The sequence below is a fragment of the Phoenix dactylifera genome, chromosome 6 (assembly GCF_009389715.1).
Source record: "Phoenix dactylifera cultivar Barhee BC4 chromosome 6, palm_55x_up_171113_PBpolish2nd_filt_p, whole genome shotgun sequence".
In the NCBI taxonomy this organism is placed as follows: domain Eukaryota; kingdom Viridiplantae; phylum Streptophyta; class Magnoliopsida; order Arecales; family Arecaceae; genus Phoenix; species Phoenix dactylifera.
Window position 1 is genome coordinate 7,267,428 of NC_052397.1, and position 17,920 is coordinate 7,285,347.

At 40.0% G+C, this 17,920-nt stretch overlaps 2 protein-coding genes across 3 annotated transcripts; both read right to left on the bottom strand.

The window, feature by feature from the left end:
• Positions 1 to 419: 419 nt before the first annotated feature.
• Positions 420 to 4,162, bottom strand: LOC103716116 (sugar transport protein MST1). The gene is made up of 4 exons (XM_008803988.4): positions 3,852 to 4,162; positions 3,224 to 3,543; positions 1,169 to 1,801; positions 420 to 1,085 (listed from the first exon to the last, which is right to left on the bottom strand). Exons 1-4 carry the CDS (start codon positions 3,982 to 3,984, stop codon positions 672 to 674), a joined length of 1,500 nt encoding a protein of 499 aa, XP_008802210.2. The 5' UTR covers positions 3,985 to 4,162; the 3' UTR covers positions 420 to 671.
• A 6,908-nt stretch (positions 4,163 to 11,070) lies between these two features.
• On the bottom strand, positions 11,071 to 17,823 carry LOC103716117 (U3 small nucleolar RNA-associated protein 18 homolog). 2 transcript variants are annotated; one of them, XM_039127345.1, is made up of 2 exons: positions 17,632 to 17,823; positions 11,071 to 12,989 (listed from the first exon to the last, which is right to left on the bottom strand). In XM_039127345.1, the coding sequence occupies exon 2, from the start codon at positions 12,971 to 12,973 to the stop codon at positions 11,321 to 11,323; it is 1,653 nt and encodes a 550-aa protein (XP_038983273.1). In that variant the 5' UTR covers positions 12,974 to 12,989; positions 17,632 to 17,823; the 3' UTR covers positions 11,071 to 11,320. The 2 variants fall into 2 exon arrangements, with proteins under 2 accessions (XP_038983273.1, XP_008802211.2); XM_008803989.4 differs by lacking the exon at positions 17,632 to 17,823 and adding an exon at positions 15,430 to 16,571.
• Positions 17,824 to 17,920: the final 97 nt, after the last annotated feature.

The window sequence follows — 17,920 nt, forward strand, 5'->3', positions numbered from 1 at the left end:
AGTAATATATTATAATATAATATATATCATTAATATAATATATAATATCAACATAATATTATATATATATATATATATATATATATATATATATATATATATATATATATATATATATATATATATATATATAACATTGACATAATATATTGATGATATATTGATATATCAATTTTTTTGCTAAATTGAGGAGTATTTTTGTCTTTAATTTTCAATACAGGATTACTGCTCTGGGATGATCTTTCGATCTCAAGAACGGATATTCCATAACCGAGTTGGGCGGTGATTTGAAAAGTAGAGGTGATTTAGGATCATCGCCATGTAGGATCATCGTGGTGTAATAAATACGGTGATCTCATCATTTTTATTCATATCATTCTTGATTCTGGGACGATCATTCCATACCAAACGCCTCTAAAAATGGTATTCGCGCTCGTAAGGGAGGCTAGGATACTGTAATTAATGGTGCATCCAAAAAGGGTGCGTGAGAAGCTTACAAAGTTTTCAACGTCTTATCTGCGACGGATATAAATTAGGAACAAAAAAAAAAGAACTTGGAGAACGTTTAAACCCGTTGACGACTCGAGTTATACAGTACGACCGATCTGGCTGACACGTAGTAACATCTCCACCATCGCATGTAAGGGGACCACGTCCTTCTTCTCCTCCCCTTATTTCAGGAACCGGCTCCAGTACCAGTGGTGCTCCCACACGGAGCGCATCAACTCGAGAGGGACCCCTCGGGTCTCGGGGAGGAAGGCGGCGATAAATGCCGTCATGACCACGTCCCAGGCAGCGAAGTAGGCGAAGGTGCCGTGCTTGAAGCGGCAGAGCATGGCGAGGAATGTCTGCGTCTGGACGAAGGTCAGGCCGAGGTTGATGGCCACGCTGATGCTCTGCCCCGCCGACCGGATCTCCACCGGAAAGATCTCGCTCGGAATGATCCAGCTCAGAGGCCCCCACGACCACCCAAACCCCGCCGAGAAGGCGCACATCAGCACCAGCACCGCCACCGCATAGCCCCTGGCCAAGGCGGCGTCGCCTTCCGGCCCGGTCTTGGCTCCAAGAATCCAGGACACCGCCACCTAATTAAACGAGGTCCCCGCAGGTTAAGATTTTTTCCTCGAGGTCGATCGGAGTGTAAGACGGACGGCACTGCGTAACGTACCTGACAGAGAATCATCTGGGCCCCGCCAATCATGAAGAGGAACTTGCGTCCAAACCGGTCCACCGTAAACGTCGACACCACGATGGACCCCAGGTTGACCGCCCCGAGGATGACCGCCCCCATGAGCGCCGCGTTGCTGCCAAACCCTACCGTCCGGAACAGCACCGGCGAGAAGAAGGCTATCACGATGATCCCCGTCAGCTGCTGAAACGTCGGTATCGCCACCGCCATCACCAGATATGGTCGGTACTCCCTCCTCAGGATCCTCCGGAAGGCCCCCTCCTCGCTCTTCATGGAGTCCTCGACCGCCTGGACAATGTCCTTGAGCTCGGCCTCGATGTCGGCCGCCGGGCCGCGGACGCGGCGGAGCGCGGCGCGGGCGCGGTCGAGCTTGCCGCGCTGGACGAGGCTGCTGGGGGTGTCCGGGATGAGGAGGGCGCCGAGGAGAATGGCGGAGGCCGGGGCGGCGGCGAGGCCGAGGGAGATGCGCCACCCCCAGCCGGGGATGCGGACAGTGCCGTAGTTGGTGAAGTTGGCGACCACCACACCGATGGCGATGAAGAACTGGAAGCCGGTGGTGAAGGCCCCCCGCCACCTTGGGGGGGCCACCTCCGCTAGGTACACCGGAGTGGCCTGACATGGATGGCAAAATAATTAAGGGACTGGGAATCAGTGACATTTCACCAAGAATTATTGATACACTGCCACATTTTGCAAAAAGAATCCATTTTTCTTTTCAGCAAAAAGCATTCGCAACAACGACAAAAAAAAAAAGAAGCAAAGGGCATGGGTGGAGAATGTTGTGGAGGGACCATGCTAGAGTGCTACCACACTTCTTTTTTTTTTTTTTTTTTTGATTTGATGGAAGGGGATTTATTGTTTGTATATATGTCAAACTGTGAAAAAGGTCATGTCCAAAGTGTGTACAAAAGTATTTAAGTAGATCGAAAGTTTTATGGAATGATATGGTGTAGTATTCTACCTTCCAGGAGTTTGAGGGCGAGGTTGGTCTCCAGGACAATCTTTGGTGATTTAGAGCTTAGCCTGATCCAGTTGTGTAATCGTTATTCTAGTCATGTTTAACTCTATGCCACATGGATATGAGTCCTTAATGGTTGTAATGTCTTACGCTGCAGAGTCACTATTAGAACAGAGAAGAAAATGGATCGAACTAGATACTTTGACAGTACATTTAGTACAAACAACAATACTTTAAAAGTTTTATTCTCGAAAAAAGAGAGCATTAATTAAGAAGTTTTCTTTTAGAATGGACCATAGTTTAAACCCAACAAGACATCCGAGTACCAGACAATTACCTCTAGGATTAACGGATCATGTAATTTGTAAACTCTTGAACTGATAGATTTTCTCTTAACAATTTGTTAGATGGAGACCCAAGAAAAAGCAAAATGCTGATATTTTTGGTTAGAAGATAGCAAAACAACAGAAGCCAAATAGTAAAAGCTTGTTTGGGTATTTCTATAGAATTGGGATGAACATCTTGTAGGAATTAGGTTTGTTAACCTATCCATCTTGCATTTTTTTATGAGCCCGTCCAGACCCAGCTCAAAACCTAACTTTTGAGATGTAGGAAGAAAAAAAGACGTGCTATTCATATGCAAGTTGAAGTTGTATGAGATCAAGGTTGTTTTTAGGACATGATAATAGCTTATATGCTAGATGCATGAAACAAATCAATGCATGGAATCGTCTTTCTGCTATATTTAGCCATTTAGGTGAACTGTATGCCATCCATATTGAATACCGATATCGAATTGGTATAGTATGATATGCTCTGTACAGCCAGTTTAGATTGGTACGCCATATCATGTTTCCACTCTCTCCAAAAAGTTTTATTTTATTTTATTTTATTTTTCTTTACTAACGGCGACAGTAGAGAGTCACATTAGTCAATCCGCATGATTGAAAGAGTCCAAAGTGTTCCCCAACGTGGGTGACCTACCCCCAGTGATATTTTGTTAAATAAAGGCAAATGACTTCAAGCGCAACCCATCTCCGAAAAAAAAAATAGAGTTAGTTGAACCGGTCACTGACCTGGTTGGTGAAGCCGATGCCAAACCCGAGCATGAGGCGGCCAAGGATGAGCATCGCGATGTTGACGGCCGCCGCGTTGATGGCCGCACCAAGCAAGAAGGTGAGCCCGCCGAGCAGCATGACGACCTGCCGTCCCACCGCCTTGGTGAGGCGGCCGGCCACCAGCGACGCAACCAACCCGGCGATGTATAAAGACGAAGTGAACGCGGTGAGAACTTGACTGTCATAGAGGCAGAACTCATTCTGCTTGGCCTCCGCCATCCTCCTCCAAACCTTTGGAAAGAACGGTTTAAGGAACGACTCCATCGTCGTCACGCCACCTTCAAGAGAACAGTGAATGAAAAATTATCAGCAAGTATGTCCATGCCAAAAATTTCTCCATCAAATATCTCGGTCCAGAGGAGCTTAATAAGAGAACATTAATTTCGTCAGAAGAACAAGCACACACTTCATGGTTGATAATGTTTTCTTCACGAGTGTTTTGTTCTTGCAGTAGTAAGAGCTAGCAAGCAACCAAAGATTTCAATTATTTTGGCCAATTGACAAGATATAAGCTCCCCAAAAAGCACGAGTGTTGAAGTGAAGGAGAAGAAGAAATACTGATCATCAAGGAAGCAAAGCCACCCACCTGAAATTCCGATGTCGTATCCGAAAATTAGACCGCCGGATGCTGCCATCATGCAAGTGATGATCACAGATGCCGTCAGCCTTCCGCCGTAATCCGTGGCAGGGCCATTCACAACAAATCCTCCTCCAGCCATGCTTTTCTCAGCGACTGCGAAGAATAAGCTCGGAAGCTCAAAACCGGAGACTACAAGCCTTAACCTGACCCCTTCATTTTCTTATATTTAAGATTGACTACAAGGTTTCTAGCCTTGTTTTTTGTTGGACAGGAAAACCACTAAAGCCTAGAGGTAATAAAATATTCGATTATGGCTGAGGGGTGCATAAAAAAAATTTGAAGACTGGTGGCTTTCATGGCAGCTGGCAAGTAGCTAGGTGTTGCTACCATTCTCTAACCCTCAGTCTACGGCTCTCTATATTGGGCCAATAATATGGGCAGCACTAGATACAAGCAACCTAAGTTACAAAACCCCTTTTTGAAGTTTAATTTTATTAAAGTTTAAGTTTATTATATTTATATTTAATAATTTATAAAATTTATACTTACATTCAGTTGAATTGATAAGTCAAAATTAGTTTTAGGTGGCAAAAATGATGCACATATGTTTCTTATATTCTTGAATGACGTTGATATTATTTTTTATTATTTTGATTATTTATAAATTTTTCTGCTGTGATATTTGACTAAAATTTTGTTAAATTATGAGTTAAAATATTAAATAAAAAAATAAAAATAATTTTTTTAACTAGTATATTTTTTTATAATTTATTAGAAGAAAGAGATAGGACTATATGGGTAGTTAGTGGTGGGGTTCCAAGGGGTATTGGTGAGCGAAATGTCCTTGTTATTTTACACTAGCAGCCCAACGAACACTAAAAGATGATGAGACACTCCCAGACTAAGAAACGGACAAAAAAAAAAAAGCGTTCTGGGATGGTGTGGATCGCACGGGAAGCCACTATGGAACCTTAAAAGAAATAAATTTTTCCTGCATGACTTTACCGTAACCAAATAATTGGTAGTTCTCCTGTTATTATCAAAAAAAAAGAAGAAAAATAAAAGTTGGAGAGTGATTGCTCTGCGGCTTCATTGCAATGGCTCATCATGTCCTTGTCCTAGCTTTCAACTGCTTCTTTTCCAAATCATTTTACTAGGTTTTGTGGCACAAAAATGTGTAGCTAAGTAAGCCTTTAAAAAGAAAACCATCAAGTAGGGAGATGAAAAAGAAAACATATTGTTTCCGTCTGTTCTTCCAATCTGCAGCATGTTAGTTGAGAGAGTTTGAAAAGAAGATAGGAATGGTTACTCAATAATTCAGCTAGCTTACTTTTGTTTCACTTGTAAAACTGTGGGAACGCTTGTCTATTCTCAGGGCACCGAGGGCAAGTATGCTGAGTACATCCGAAGACATACATTATAAGAAAAAAATGCTGACTTAGCAGCATATAAAGTGCACTAAATCTTGAGAGTAAAGCTAGTATCTTTGCACCATGCGACATAGACCTGATTGTATGCACAAACCAACAAGAACCCCGTAGGATTACTCCATCATAGGACTCGTTTAAGTTGCATGGTTCGGCATCAAGAGCATAATTAGTTAGAAAATCCATAGTTTGGAATCTTTGTGTCATTTTAAATAATAGTATTATAAACATTATAACAATGTTAATAATAATCGTAGACCTGATTGTATGCACAGACCGTTATAATATAAATAACTATCATTATTTTCACTTGTGTTTTCTTTTTGGATTAAATAATTTTCAAAATTTCGAACTTCTTCCTCTCAAAAAAATCCTCTCTAAAAGTGGTTGTATTGTGTGAAAATTTATTATTTTATCTAACACAAAACAAAGGAAAGAATAACATCATTATTTTCCTGCACTTTATTTTCCAATATACCAGTCATTAAAGGGCAGGAACAGTCTTGGTGGGGGTTTATTATAATTGGATAATGTGTTGTACATAACCTTAGATCCTTGTATCTCACTCATATATGATTTTTCAAGAAACATTGATCCAACACTAACATTTTTATTAGTAAGATATTTGTGACTTTTCTAGGATGATGAATGATGCTACTCTTTCGATCAGTATATGTAACTTTGTTCAAGATACTAGTTCAAGATTAGGTATTCAAAGAGATTTTATTTGTAAGAACATAAGTGGGGATTGATAAATAAATTCAATCTTTATAAAAAAGATGAGAATTAATATTAAAGCATGTAAATCAAGTAGGAAAAAATCAAAAGGAATTATAAGGCATGTTCAAAAGAACTCCAAGTTACAACATCCTCTAGCTCGATCTAGCCCCTTTGAGTGGTATGATTTCTGGTAGAAGGAAAAATGGCACAAATTCGTTTCCTAATAGAATAAAAACCATAAAATGGTTTATGTAAGTGTTGAAGAAAAGAGAGATAATGAGGAATAATGGAGTGAAAAACAAAAAGGAAAAGGAAACAAAAAGATATTGGTTGCTGGTTAGGAGAGTTCAGGAGTTAAGAATACCTCATAACTTCACCCAGATGTATTTGCAAATGGGGAAGTCGAACGGTAATTGTTTTACCCAAGAAAAAGGTTGGTATAATAGTTCAATCTAGTGAGACAATTACAATAAAGATATTTTTCTCTCTAATATTTGGGCAGAAATAAATGCCTGATATAGACTAGTTTTAACATAGAGCAGTATGCTACAAATTCTTGTGCAAAAAAGCTTATTGAAAATCTTGCGCAAAAGGTCTATTGCATCCACACTGAATTATGAAACACTACAGATTTTAGAAAAGGTTATAAATTCTATAGAAGCTTGTGACTACTTTAATTTATCATCATTTTTTTTATGCAATATGGTGAAAGAGACCATCATACATTTTATCAGAGATGAAATGAGTACAAAAACAGAGAACAAGAAAAAGAACCAGAGAATAAAGAGATTTAAAAAGGAAGGAGGAAGAAACAGAAGAGCTCAATAAGGGCAATTAGCACATTAATTTGACCATTAATGAATAACAGTTTTTTTACTTTCCAATACATTTCTCCTTTGGTTTCCAAATGGTTTGAGCAAAAATAATTCATCTAAGTCTTTGGAGTACATACTTCCTAAGTTTTGAACATGAAACCTTTTCTAAAAAGAAAAATTGATGCATAGCTGCAATATGAGCTCCATTTGTAAATCTGGATTAAACTTCATGGGGACAAAAGTTAAGAAGGATATCCACTAGCTCCCAAAATCTAAACATAATAATTGATAGCAGCACTGGAAATAAAAAAAAGAAGAAGAGGAAAATAGACAAACAAGACATTTTAAACGTGAATTATGACGGTTAGCTTTGAAATGGAAATATAAATGAAAAATCCAATCAAGTTCATGAAAGAAAACAATCATTATAGAGTTTTTTTAAAAAAAATATGGAAGGAATTATAGAGTTGCAAACATCTGTTGTTTTTTTTTTTTTTTTTTTTTTTTTTTTTTGCTAAAGCGGGCGGTTCATACATAGCAGGTACGAATACACCCTATATAGTCAGAATACAAAACACCTGTACAGTTGCACGGACAACCAAATAGATTTATTTGATAATCTTAGAAATTGGATCACAGCGAAGAGGATCCACGATGAAAAAATAAAAAGGAGGAGAGGAAGGAGCCAAACTCACAGATTCCAACTTTTCAGGAATACGTCGACACCTCCATTGGCTGGCTACCAGGTCGGTCGGCGAGGAGGAGAGCCCTCTGTTCTCTTCTCAGGTTCTTTCACCTGCTTGGTCCACAGATAACACTTCTTATCCTGGGCTATATAGAATGTTCTTAATCTCTTACATCTCCAAGGAAGGAAATAATGTTGCCAGCTCGTCGCAATAAAGCACGCGTCCTCCCTCTCATTGTATATTGTTATAAAAAAATGGATGCTTTCTCATGATACTAACTAGCTGAATCATTTTGGGTTGATACAGTTGGCCAAAATTCATCAATTCGATTCCTTAAAAACAAAAGAGAAAATAAATGAAATGAATTCTAATGTAATCTACTGAAATTCATCAATTTGATTCTTTCAAAACAAAAGAGAAAATAAATGAAATGAATTCTAATGTAATCTAATATACACACACACACACACACACACACACACACACACACTAAAATAAGGACTCTATTTATGCTGAGCTTTCCATTCACAGATACTAATATTGATGTTAGGATTTAAACTTTTTATTCTACATTCTTATTAATATGTTATTAGCTTAATTAATAGGATAAGAGAGCTGATACTAAAGACATAAAAATTCAATTGCAGCCAATAGAATAATAAAATTTAAGTTGAAATATAAATATTATAATAATTGTAAAAAATTCATATAACAATTTAAATAAATATATCTGACATTCATAATTTATTTAATAAAACATAAATATTATAAATAACATATATATATATAATATTTTTAATTTATTATTGAAATATATTTAATATTGTATATAATAGCTATATGTTTATAATTTAATTTTAACTCAAACTCAAGTCAATTGATATATCTATGGTCTTGAAATATAATATAATCTATATTCTATCGGGCATATATATAATTTAGTTCATGGCTTCAAGTAATAACTATTACAATAGCATAATCGCACCATGAAAGCTTTTGACAAACCTACATAATATTTTAAATATAGTTTATTAAAATGCTACATTATATTTCAAAAATAATTTGAAAATAGATAAATAATCATATCTATGCATTTGTGGGTTATATGCTAGCTATATATACTAAAATAATGGTTCTACTTACTAAAATAGTATATGTGTGTGTGTGTGTGTGTCATTAATAATGTTATTAATGGAACTTTTTTTAGTACTATTAAATTTAGTACAAAAATTAATGATTTCATTAATAATCATTTTTGTTTAATATATATTTTATTAATAAAATATACTTTTTATTCGTACTGTAACTCATCCACATCCCACACAGATATTGGATTATACTAGGGTTGCATTTGACATCATTTTCACTTTTCTTTTTTAAAAAGTTTGAGAATAGGAAACCTATTTTTATTTTTTTAAAATTTTTTGATAATAAAAATCGATTTGGTAGGCGCTGTTGTTTTTATCTTTTATTTGGACAATAGATAGAGGGAAGAGAGCTCTCCTACTAGGGTAATCTCGGGATCATCTTGCAGACTCTTTTCACAATCTTTGCCAAGCTCGGACATGGATGAGAGCATCGAGAAAGGAGGAGGTGGTAGAGGCATCGGGAGGAAGGGTGGATCGAGGTGGGGGAAGAGCCAGAGGAGGTAGCAGATGAATAGAAGGGAATAGGAGGAGGTAAGGGATAAAAGTACGAGGCAAATGCAGGCAGGGTGAAAGAGGTGGAAGGGAGGGAAGATAAAGAACCTTCTTGGTGAAGAATGTGAGGGTAGAGGCAACCACCATTTTCATTAAAAAAAAAGATTTGATTTCACAGCTTAAAATATTATTTTTGAAAATAGTGGAAGTAAAAAAAATTTCACAACCACTATTTTCATAAATTATGAAAGTTACTTTAATTATAAAAAAATAAAAAAAAGAAAATTAAAGTCTTGTTTGCCATTTTTTTATTTTTTTTAACAAATGAAATTCGATGGAAAAAATATATTTTATTACTCTGTTTCTGTTTTTTTAAACATTTTTATTATTTTTTTAAAAAAAAGTAGAAGTGAAAAATTTTTACTTTTATTTTTTTTTAGAAGTTGGTTTTTACTGCTCTCCTCCCAACCCTTTTTCTTCCACTCGACCTCTCCCTCATCTTTGGCCGTGCCGCCAACCAGCGCTGAGCTCCCTTTAAATAAGAAGATTGCAGAAAGATCTGCATTTTGATCGGAATCAACAGCCCAAGACCCTTCCTATGCACAAGACCAAGCAGTGCCTTTTCCCCAGAAACCAATGAATGAGGCCCAGACTTGCTTAAAAAGTTGCAGTCCTATTCATATGAGTCTTTTGAAAGAAGAAACCATTGGTGCGTTTGATTCCACAGGAAATGATCTCAGAAACCCAGGTAGATGACCAATAGCCATTAAAATAAACAAAAGAAAAATCCTAAACAAAGGATTGGAGCTCCCTTTAAATTCTGAAGCACCACCCACCATCGCATCTTAGACCATCACTGCCAACGCGAACAGAGAGTTTTTGTCTTCTTGAAGCATTTGGGAAGCTATCAAATAAGATCCATGGATTCCAAGAAGCCCAACAAGATCACAGAGATAGTTAGGCTTCGGCAGTTGGACCAAAGAGTAGCAGCAGGAGCATCAAGTTCCTGAAGAGGACCCTCTCCTCCGACACTTCATGGGCACCCTCCGGAGATGTCCTCAAGGGATATCTCGCTGTATGTGTTGGAGAGGAAATGCAGAGGTTTGTGATCCCTACCACCGAGCCTTTGCAGTTCTGCTCAGAGAAGCAGAAGAGGAGCTCAGGTTCCAGCAATTGTGTTATTGTTCCTCTGAGGCCCATTTCTCAGGCCCATCACTCACCGAAACCAATGCGGCAGATGAATAAGAAGACAGTTTGGCTTAGAATGAGTTTTCGCCAAACCAATATGCGGTCCGGGTTAGGTCGAGACAGGTCGTAGGATTGAAAATCCTAAATACTCGCAGACATACCACCAGCAATTGTGCAGCACACATGCATGACACATATGTGCACTTACCCACCCCTACACACTGAGGCAGCATGCACATAAGAATGCATGTTCATGAATAAGAACAGACCTGCACCGACCAATACTCATACACATGCCATTTGCATTCATGCAAACAATTGTCTGTATTAATTTCACCTGCAACTTCAGCTGCATAAGGATCAATTGAGGTAGTATCTTCTAAAGCCGCCAAACAGAGTTTGCACGTACAGTCTGATTTGAGCACATTCAACAACAATATGCAACTTTGTTTGACTGCAATTGTTCATATTATCTTTTTCAAGGATTAACTCAAAAATAAGCAATACTGACGCACCATCTTCAGAAAAAAATGATGTCATTATATCACATCAGGTTTGTCAGCTTGCTACATTGAGCATCTTTTTTATACATATCCACTTAAGAAATGATTTAAGACTCAAGAGAGAGACGAAATTATCCTAGAAGAGTCCTATTCTTCTACTGACTATTTCAACCAATTTTGAGCTTATCATATAGAGCAGACCCAATTCAGACACACATACAGAGAGAGAGAGAGAGAGAGAGAGAGAGAGAGAGAATTAAAATAATAATGCCAGTCAAATTCAATCCAGCCAACTAATTTGGTTTATGCAATACTTCATGCCAACATACCGACATCCTAAAGGGAAAAATTACATTGATTACCATTAATAAACAAAAAGACATCAACACAGAAAATAATACTAACCACAACTGAAGGTATTAAAAACTGCCAGCTCAATAGGTTAAAGAAAAGTATGATACCACAAGCCAGAGTTGCCGACCACTGCCGCAATGGTTTATGCATATTGATAATGATGCAACTTGTACAACAGAACCTTTCCACCAGCATTTCCCATGGCCATGAAACCTCCATGAGGACTGAAATCCAAAGCACGTGGGTAATGCAAACTAAATCTGGGAGGGGGGCAGTTTGAGAAGGCGGTAAAAGATGGAACATGTATCAATTTTAGACCATTCTTCTTCATTCTTGAGCTAATAGCCAAAATCTGTCCATCATGATTAAACTTCATGAAATCAACCATTGTGGTTAGATTTTCAATGGTCTTCAATGGCTTCCTCTTTCCCCCAAGAAACTCTCCCCTTTTGTAGACATTCACAATTCCACTGCTTGAACCTGCTGCAAACAAAGAGTTGTCTGGTGAAACACAGAGGGCTGAACCCACTATACACCCTTCATCGACAGCCTTGTGGATGCACCTCCTTGTCCTAAGATCCCAGTGATAAACTTGCCCATCACCACCACTGCTCAATAGCTGCTGCCCACCATCAGCAAAAGCCAAAGAACGTGCGCTTCCATTCATCTTGACAGTTCCAATCAGTTCCTTTGTTCTTGACGACATCAAAAGAATATAACCTTCATTACCGATGAATGCAATGGTGCTCGAATCAGGGGAAACCTCAAAAACTTCCAGACTTTTCTCCTCCCTCCCCGTCAAAGGACCTATCTTACTTACGGCCGCTTTCACCAAATCAAAGCTGTAAAAAAACTTCCTTCTGCCAGAAATTATGACCTCAGACCCATCAGGCAAAAATGAAGCCTTATATATCGGGCAGTCCTCAATGAATATGCTCTGTATCTTAGTGTTGTGCTTTCCATCAACCTGGAAAAACCTCAACCCTCTGTCCAGTCCAGCAGTCAGCAGCAATTGGCCATTCCTATGAAACTGAACTGAATTGATAGGACCATTGGAAGGCTCCTCTGAATTGGCATTCATTAGCCTTGAGTACTCCAACAGCCCTGGCAACAGCTTATCCCTACCTTTAACAACAAGCTTATCATTGCTCCGGAGAATATCACCACCTTCCATATCCTCATATCCATGGGCAACCGTGACACCGCTTTCATCATCGGATTCATCATCGGAAGCACCAACATGGGCAGATTTCTGGTCAATACGTGCCCATTCTGTTCCAGGATTCAGCTTAGCATGCTGGGCGCGTAGTCTAGCCACATAATCTGCACCTGATATCACACGCTCATCAGCCTCCTTCCTAAGCTTCCTCAACCTATTGACCTTCACTATGTCCACCTCCGTCCTTTCCTCCTCGTCATCAACCCATGCTGGCTTCTTCTCTTCCTTACGCCGTTCTTCAATTCGAGAATGCAAGTCCTCTTCATAGACTACCATTTCATCGCCGGTGGACTTATCCACGAAGAACAAAGGCACATCCTGAGCCACCTCCTCCTCTTCTCCACCAGCTTCCTTGCCAAATTCCACAGGGGAGTGAAGGGTACCAAACAAGAAGCTCTCCAGCTTCTTCATCTCCTTCTCCTGCTCTCTATTTCCCTCCAACAAGTCATAATCTCTGCCTCTATTCTTCCTCTTCGAGTTCTTCAGTTTATGTTCATCAACCAACCCATCAGCTGCTTCTCCATCAATCTTCTCTCTTCGTTTCTTGGGGAGCATATTTTGAGAAATCAAACTCATTTTCTTCGCAAAAGAACTGCAATTCAAAGACGAAAATCACACAAAAATAATAAGTTCTAAGCAATACTATAATCCAAAAATGAAAGAAGAAAAGAGTGTTAAAACTCAATTTTTCTACTCAAAAATAATTTTTTTCCAAAACAAGTGGGTGATTTCATACTAATATTATCGAAAAACACCAACTTTCAATGGCGGGAGACATCTCCAGAGGAAAACACAAGGGTACTTAATCAAAATACTGAGGAAAAAAAAGGGATGTAGGGATTTGAAGGTTTTCGCGAACTTATAGATGTAAGTGATTCGCCGACGAGGGTGTGTGCAGTTTGGGTGGGACCAGTTTAGAGTCATTCTTGAAACTGAACCAATTTAAATCTATTTTCTAAAACCAAAACTGAACCAACCATCTGCAAAAATTGGTTCAAACTAACCCAAGAAATTCAGTTCAATTCAATTCGGTTTATCAGGTTGAATAGGGCTAAGCTAAATGGGCTTCGCTCAAATGGGCTGGGCTAAGTGGGCTGGGCTAAATGGGCTTCTGTCCATTTTAGTTTGAAGCTATCATTTGGAATGTGCTTACAATTTATTAGGTGTCAAATGAAAGTATAATTGCTAGATTTTGGGATTTGATTGCAAATGGTAAAAGTAAAACAAACATACATGAAAAGGATAGCTTCAAATTCAAAACTGCGAGGGAAAATAACAGAGGCATGGATATAAAAACAGCACATAAAGTATAATTGATGACATTTTAAGTACAATCTGAAAAGCCAAAAAATGGCACATTGCTAATAACATAATTATTGTTGTGCATAAAAAGACAACACAAAAGGGAATAGTATGTTCTGTAAATCAACAAAACAATTTTTTGATCATCTGTATGTTGACATTTGGATGATGGAATTCCTCCAACAACCATATCAGCTGGTGCCCCCTTTCATGGAGCTGGGATAATATCATTAGTTTTGGTGTTTACAAGTCCTAGTTGAGATATTACTGGTGAATTCACAGCCAGACTGAGCATATGGTCCTTTTCCACCAACATGCTCTTTATCATTTGTAGCTTTCTTCTAATAGAAATTGACAGATCAGTTAGTCCTTGTGCATATGATCACATTAAATATATAGATTAGACATACTATGCAAGAGAATGTAGAATAACCTTTAGCAGACTTGAAGGTATGTAAGAAATATTGAAAGATTTGGAGTTGAGTCAGGTTTGGAGTTTGACTTTGCTCATGCTAATTAGAGTACAGGATTTATTTGTTATGAAAGCAGACAGGAGAAACCAGACCAGACCAGACCAATATGCTGCCATTAAACAAACCTAAGGGATGGCCAATATCATTCCAAAGTAACCCATCCAAACTGATTATTTCGATACGGTTTGAGTCGGATATTTGTTCAATCCAGTATCAGTTCAAAAAGAAAAGGTCAGCTTGTTTTCGGTTTAAAGTTTTAAATAAAATCAACTGAACCGACTGGTGTATAAGTATATATACTGTGCCCAGTTCAGCCCTAGCACCCCAATTGTGCTCTTCTAAATTTCTCCGCCACTGGGAATCACTAGAGCTGCCCACTCTCCCTCGCATCCCTCCTCCTCAACCCAAGTAATTCGGGTCTGGGTCAGGTCCAGGTTGAGTTTTTAAGTGGCATTCCAGGAATTTTAACTAAACCAATCACCAATTTCTAGTAAACTAAGCGATCAGCTTTGGACTGGTAAAGTGAGTAAACTGTGTGATGATCTGATAGGTGATGAATACCATAAAATGTATAAAGTGGAACACAAAATCCATGTACTTTTTGGGATTGTTGACCCCGCCCTATCATCATACTCTTATATCTGCTGCTTTTTAAGTTCCTGCTGTAGCCTGTGGGTAAGATTTTATTCACAACAACCTAGATGTGCTGCCACTATGAGATGAGCCTTAGAGAGCGGTGTTGTTGCTGAGGAGAATCCTTTTAATCCCAAGTGGTCTCAGGTGTGGTTTGTTTTTGGAGTACTTTGTCTGATCTCTGCATTAAGTAGCCCTGTTTTTTATGCGTTTTCGTTGCTTATTTTGTACACAATTATCTTCTAAATAATTTTGAATCATTAATAAAAGCCAGGTGTTTTTTAAACCTCCCTTATCATCAAAGAAAAAAAAAAGAATGGTTATATTAATTCTGTTTCTTCTTACTGTAAAATAAATGCTGCCTCAGAGAGCAACTTGAAAAGTTCTGGGCTAAAGATTACAACAAGAGAAGTCCTAGGAACCCTACTCTGGAGCCTGAACTTATCGATCCAGTCATTTCAAAAAGTCGTAGCCGAAAAACAGAAGGAATAGTTCTGGGAAAACTATTCTAATAGTCATAAAGTGATCATGGTAATGGTATTGCATTATCTAGAGGAGGAAGAAGGGAGGATGGAGAAGACGTAGGGCAAGATGCAGTTCTAGTGTTTCGGAGGAGGGGCATACCTCGAGAGTGGGAACGAAAACGCCGAAGTCGCCGGACGGCGCCGAAGAGACCGATTCGCTGCACGAACTAAGGTGGAGATCGATCGCGATGGGCGATGCTCACGAACGGCCGACGGCCGATGGTCTAGACGGGTTGAGGAATAGTCACGGTCGCGATGGGAGAGAGAACCCTAACGGGAGAGAGAGAGATGGCCGATGGGAATGAATGAGAGATTTCGGTCGTAGGCATTAGTGATTTGGGAATTGGGGGATAGTGAGGTCTGAGAGCGAGCGGGTTACGGTTCACGGACGGGTCGCGGGCCTCGCGGCACGCGGACGGGTCATGGTCAATGATTTTTCCGATTCGGGTTAGATCTGTCCGGTCGTAGGATTAGAAATTCAATTTTTTAAAAAAAAAATTAAGTAAATTGAGTCAGATTGGATTTCGTTTTGAATTTAGTAAATTTAAATCTGATCCAAAAATAATAATAATCTAATCTTAGAACTCGATCCTGCCCTATGGATCTTTTAACATGGGATAGTTCGGGTTTAAGGAGGTAGGGTCGGATCAGGTCAACCCGGCTTATTTGCAGTTTTAGCGAATAAAGTGCAAGTTTTACTTATTTCAAAGGTTCATTTGAGCAAGGTGCAAGATTACTTCTTTCAAAGGTTTAATGCTGCGGACCCTAGTTGCATAGCCATTTCTGGTAAAACATGTTGGTCTATTAATAATGGAATTATGACAAGCAGGTAGCAGTGGCTGTGCTAGTGGTCGGAGAACAACCTAGGAAGGAGATAATGGGGGAAGAAGGATGGTGGAGCGGTGGATTCTATGGATCCATGAATATATTAAGAAGAATAAAAGAAAAGGAGAGGAGAAGGGATACTACCTGAGTCGCTGAGCGGTGGACTTGAGAAGTAGGGATGCGAGGTATAGTAGGCAGCTCTAGTGATTCCCAGTGGCGGAGAAATTTAGAAGAGCACAATTAGGGTGCTAGGGCTGAACTAGGCACATCTCTGTTTGCAGCAGGTTCAAGCAGTGGAATTGTGAACGCCTCCAAAAAGGAAGAGTTTCTTGGGGGGGAAGAGGAAGCCATTGAAGACCTTTGAAAATCTAACCACAATGGTTGATTTCATGAAGTTTGTTGTTCTCACCCTGTCAGCCACTGACGAAGGAAAAATGTGTTGCCCTAGTAATGCAGCACTGAGGGCAATAGAGCTAGTACATACATATCACGATATGTACGCCAATTTTTGAGTATTAATGAGGTTAGAGAATAAAGCATCAAAAATTTGGTGGAATTGCCCGTCAATTACAAATATTCTAGCTATTAATTTCTATTGTCTATTACAATTTTTTGAACGAATAAAAAATTTTAAAGTGTTTTGAGATCAGGACATAATATCATGAAAGAAGACAGATCATTCTTTCATGCGAAAGATCCCTTCATTCGTAGGAGAGTCAGTGAGAGATGGATTTGACTTAGAGGTGATCAAAATCCGGGCCGGGCCGGGCTCTACAGCAGAAATTAGGCCCGATGGCTATGCCCAGACCCGGCCCGGCCCGACTGTCGGGCTTAAATTTTTGTCCAGGCCCGACCCAACCTTATAAATCTGGTCCCAGGCCCGACCCGACCGGCCCGACCCGACAGACCCGATTTTTTTTTGTTTGTTTGTTTGGAATCTAGAAATGGGCAAAAATAACAATCCTCATGCTCATTATCCGCCACAAGAATAGGTGAACTTTCGCTTGCCATTGACATAAGCCTATCAAAAAATTATACAACTAATTATACAAAAAATTCAGTTCATAAGAATTATCATAATACAAATAAAGCACCATCCAACCGGAAAAAAAAAATCAGGGGAGAAGAAACTGAGAGGAGAAAATTCAGAGAATCTCCACCCTCCAAGAAGTCCATCTCCAATCCCCCGATCTTTCTTCCTGATGGCCCAGCTGGAACTGGGTTACTGGAGCAATGTGAGGGAAGGAAAACCAAGACCAAAACCAAAAAAGAGAAGGGATGAAAGATCCCTCCTCTCTTTCTCTGTCTCCCGTCTCCACCCAAAACAAAACCACTGTCCCCACTCCCCACTCTCCCACTGTTCCGAGCTCTCTCGCTGCCCCACCACCTCTCTCTCTCTCTCTTTCTCTCTCCGGGCTTGGGCAAAATCTACCGGGATCGAGCTCGAAAAGGAGGAGGAGGAGGAGAAAACTCTTACCGGTGACTGTGAGTCGGTGACCGGAGCCGCGGAGGTTGCCGTCCGGGGGAGAAGGACGCGAAGAGCCGCCGGCCGGTCGTTGAAGAGGCGACGACACCGAGAGGAGGCGGCTATCAGGCTCTCAGCGAGGGAAAAGGGGGGGCGGGGGCGGCGGCGGCGGCGGCTCTCAGCGAGGGAGGGGGGCCGGCGGCGGCGGCTCTCAGCGAGGGAGGGGGGGCGGCGGCGGCTCTCAGCGAGGGAGGGCGGGCGAGGGAGTGGGGGGGGGGGGGGGGGGGGTGCGGCGGCGGCT

Excerpts from the sequence above, each read along its gene's own strand:
- LOC103716116 (XM_008803988.4), bottom strand. The coding sequence starts at position 3,984 with ATGGCTGGAGGAGGATTTGTTGTGAATGGCCCTGCCACGGATTACGGC. Across the intron at positions 3,544-3,851 it reads ATACGACATCGGAATTTCAG|GTGGCGTGACGACGATGGAG; the intron begins GTGGGTGGCTTT and ends GTTCTCTTGAAG. Across the intron at positions 1,086-1,168 it reads CCCAGATGATTCTCTGTCAG|GTGGCGGTGTCCTGGATTCT; the intron begins GTACGTTACGCA and ends TCGTTTAATTAG.
- LOC103716117 (XM_039127345.1), bottom strand. The coding sequence starts at position 12,973 with ATGAGTTTGATTTCTCAAAATATGCTCCCCAAGAAACGAAGAGAGAAG.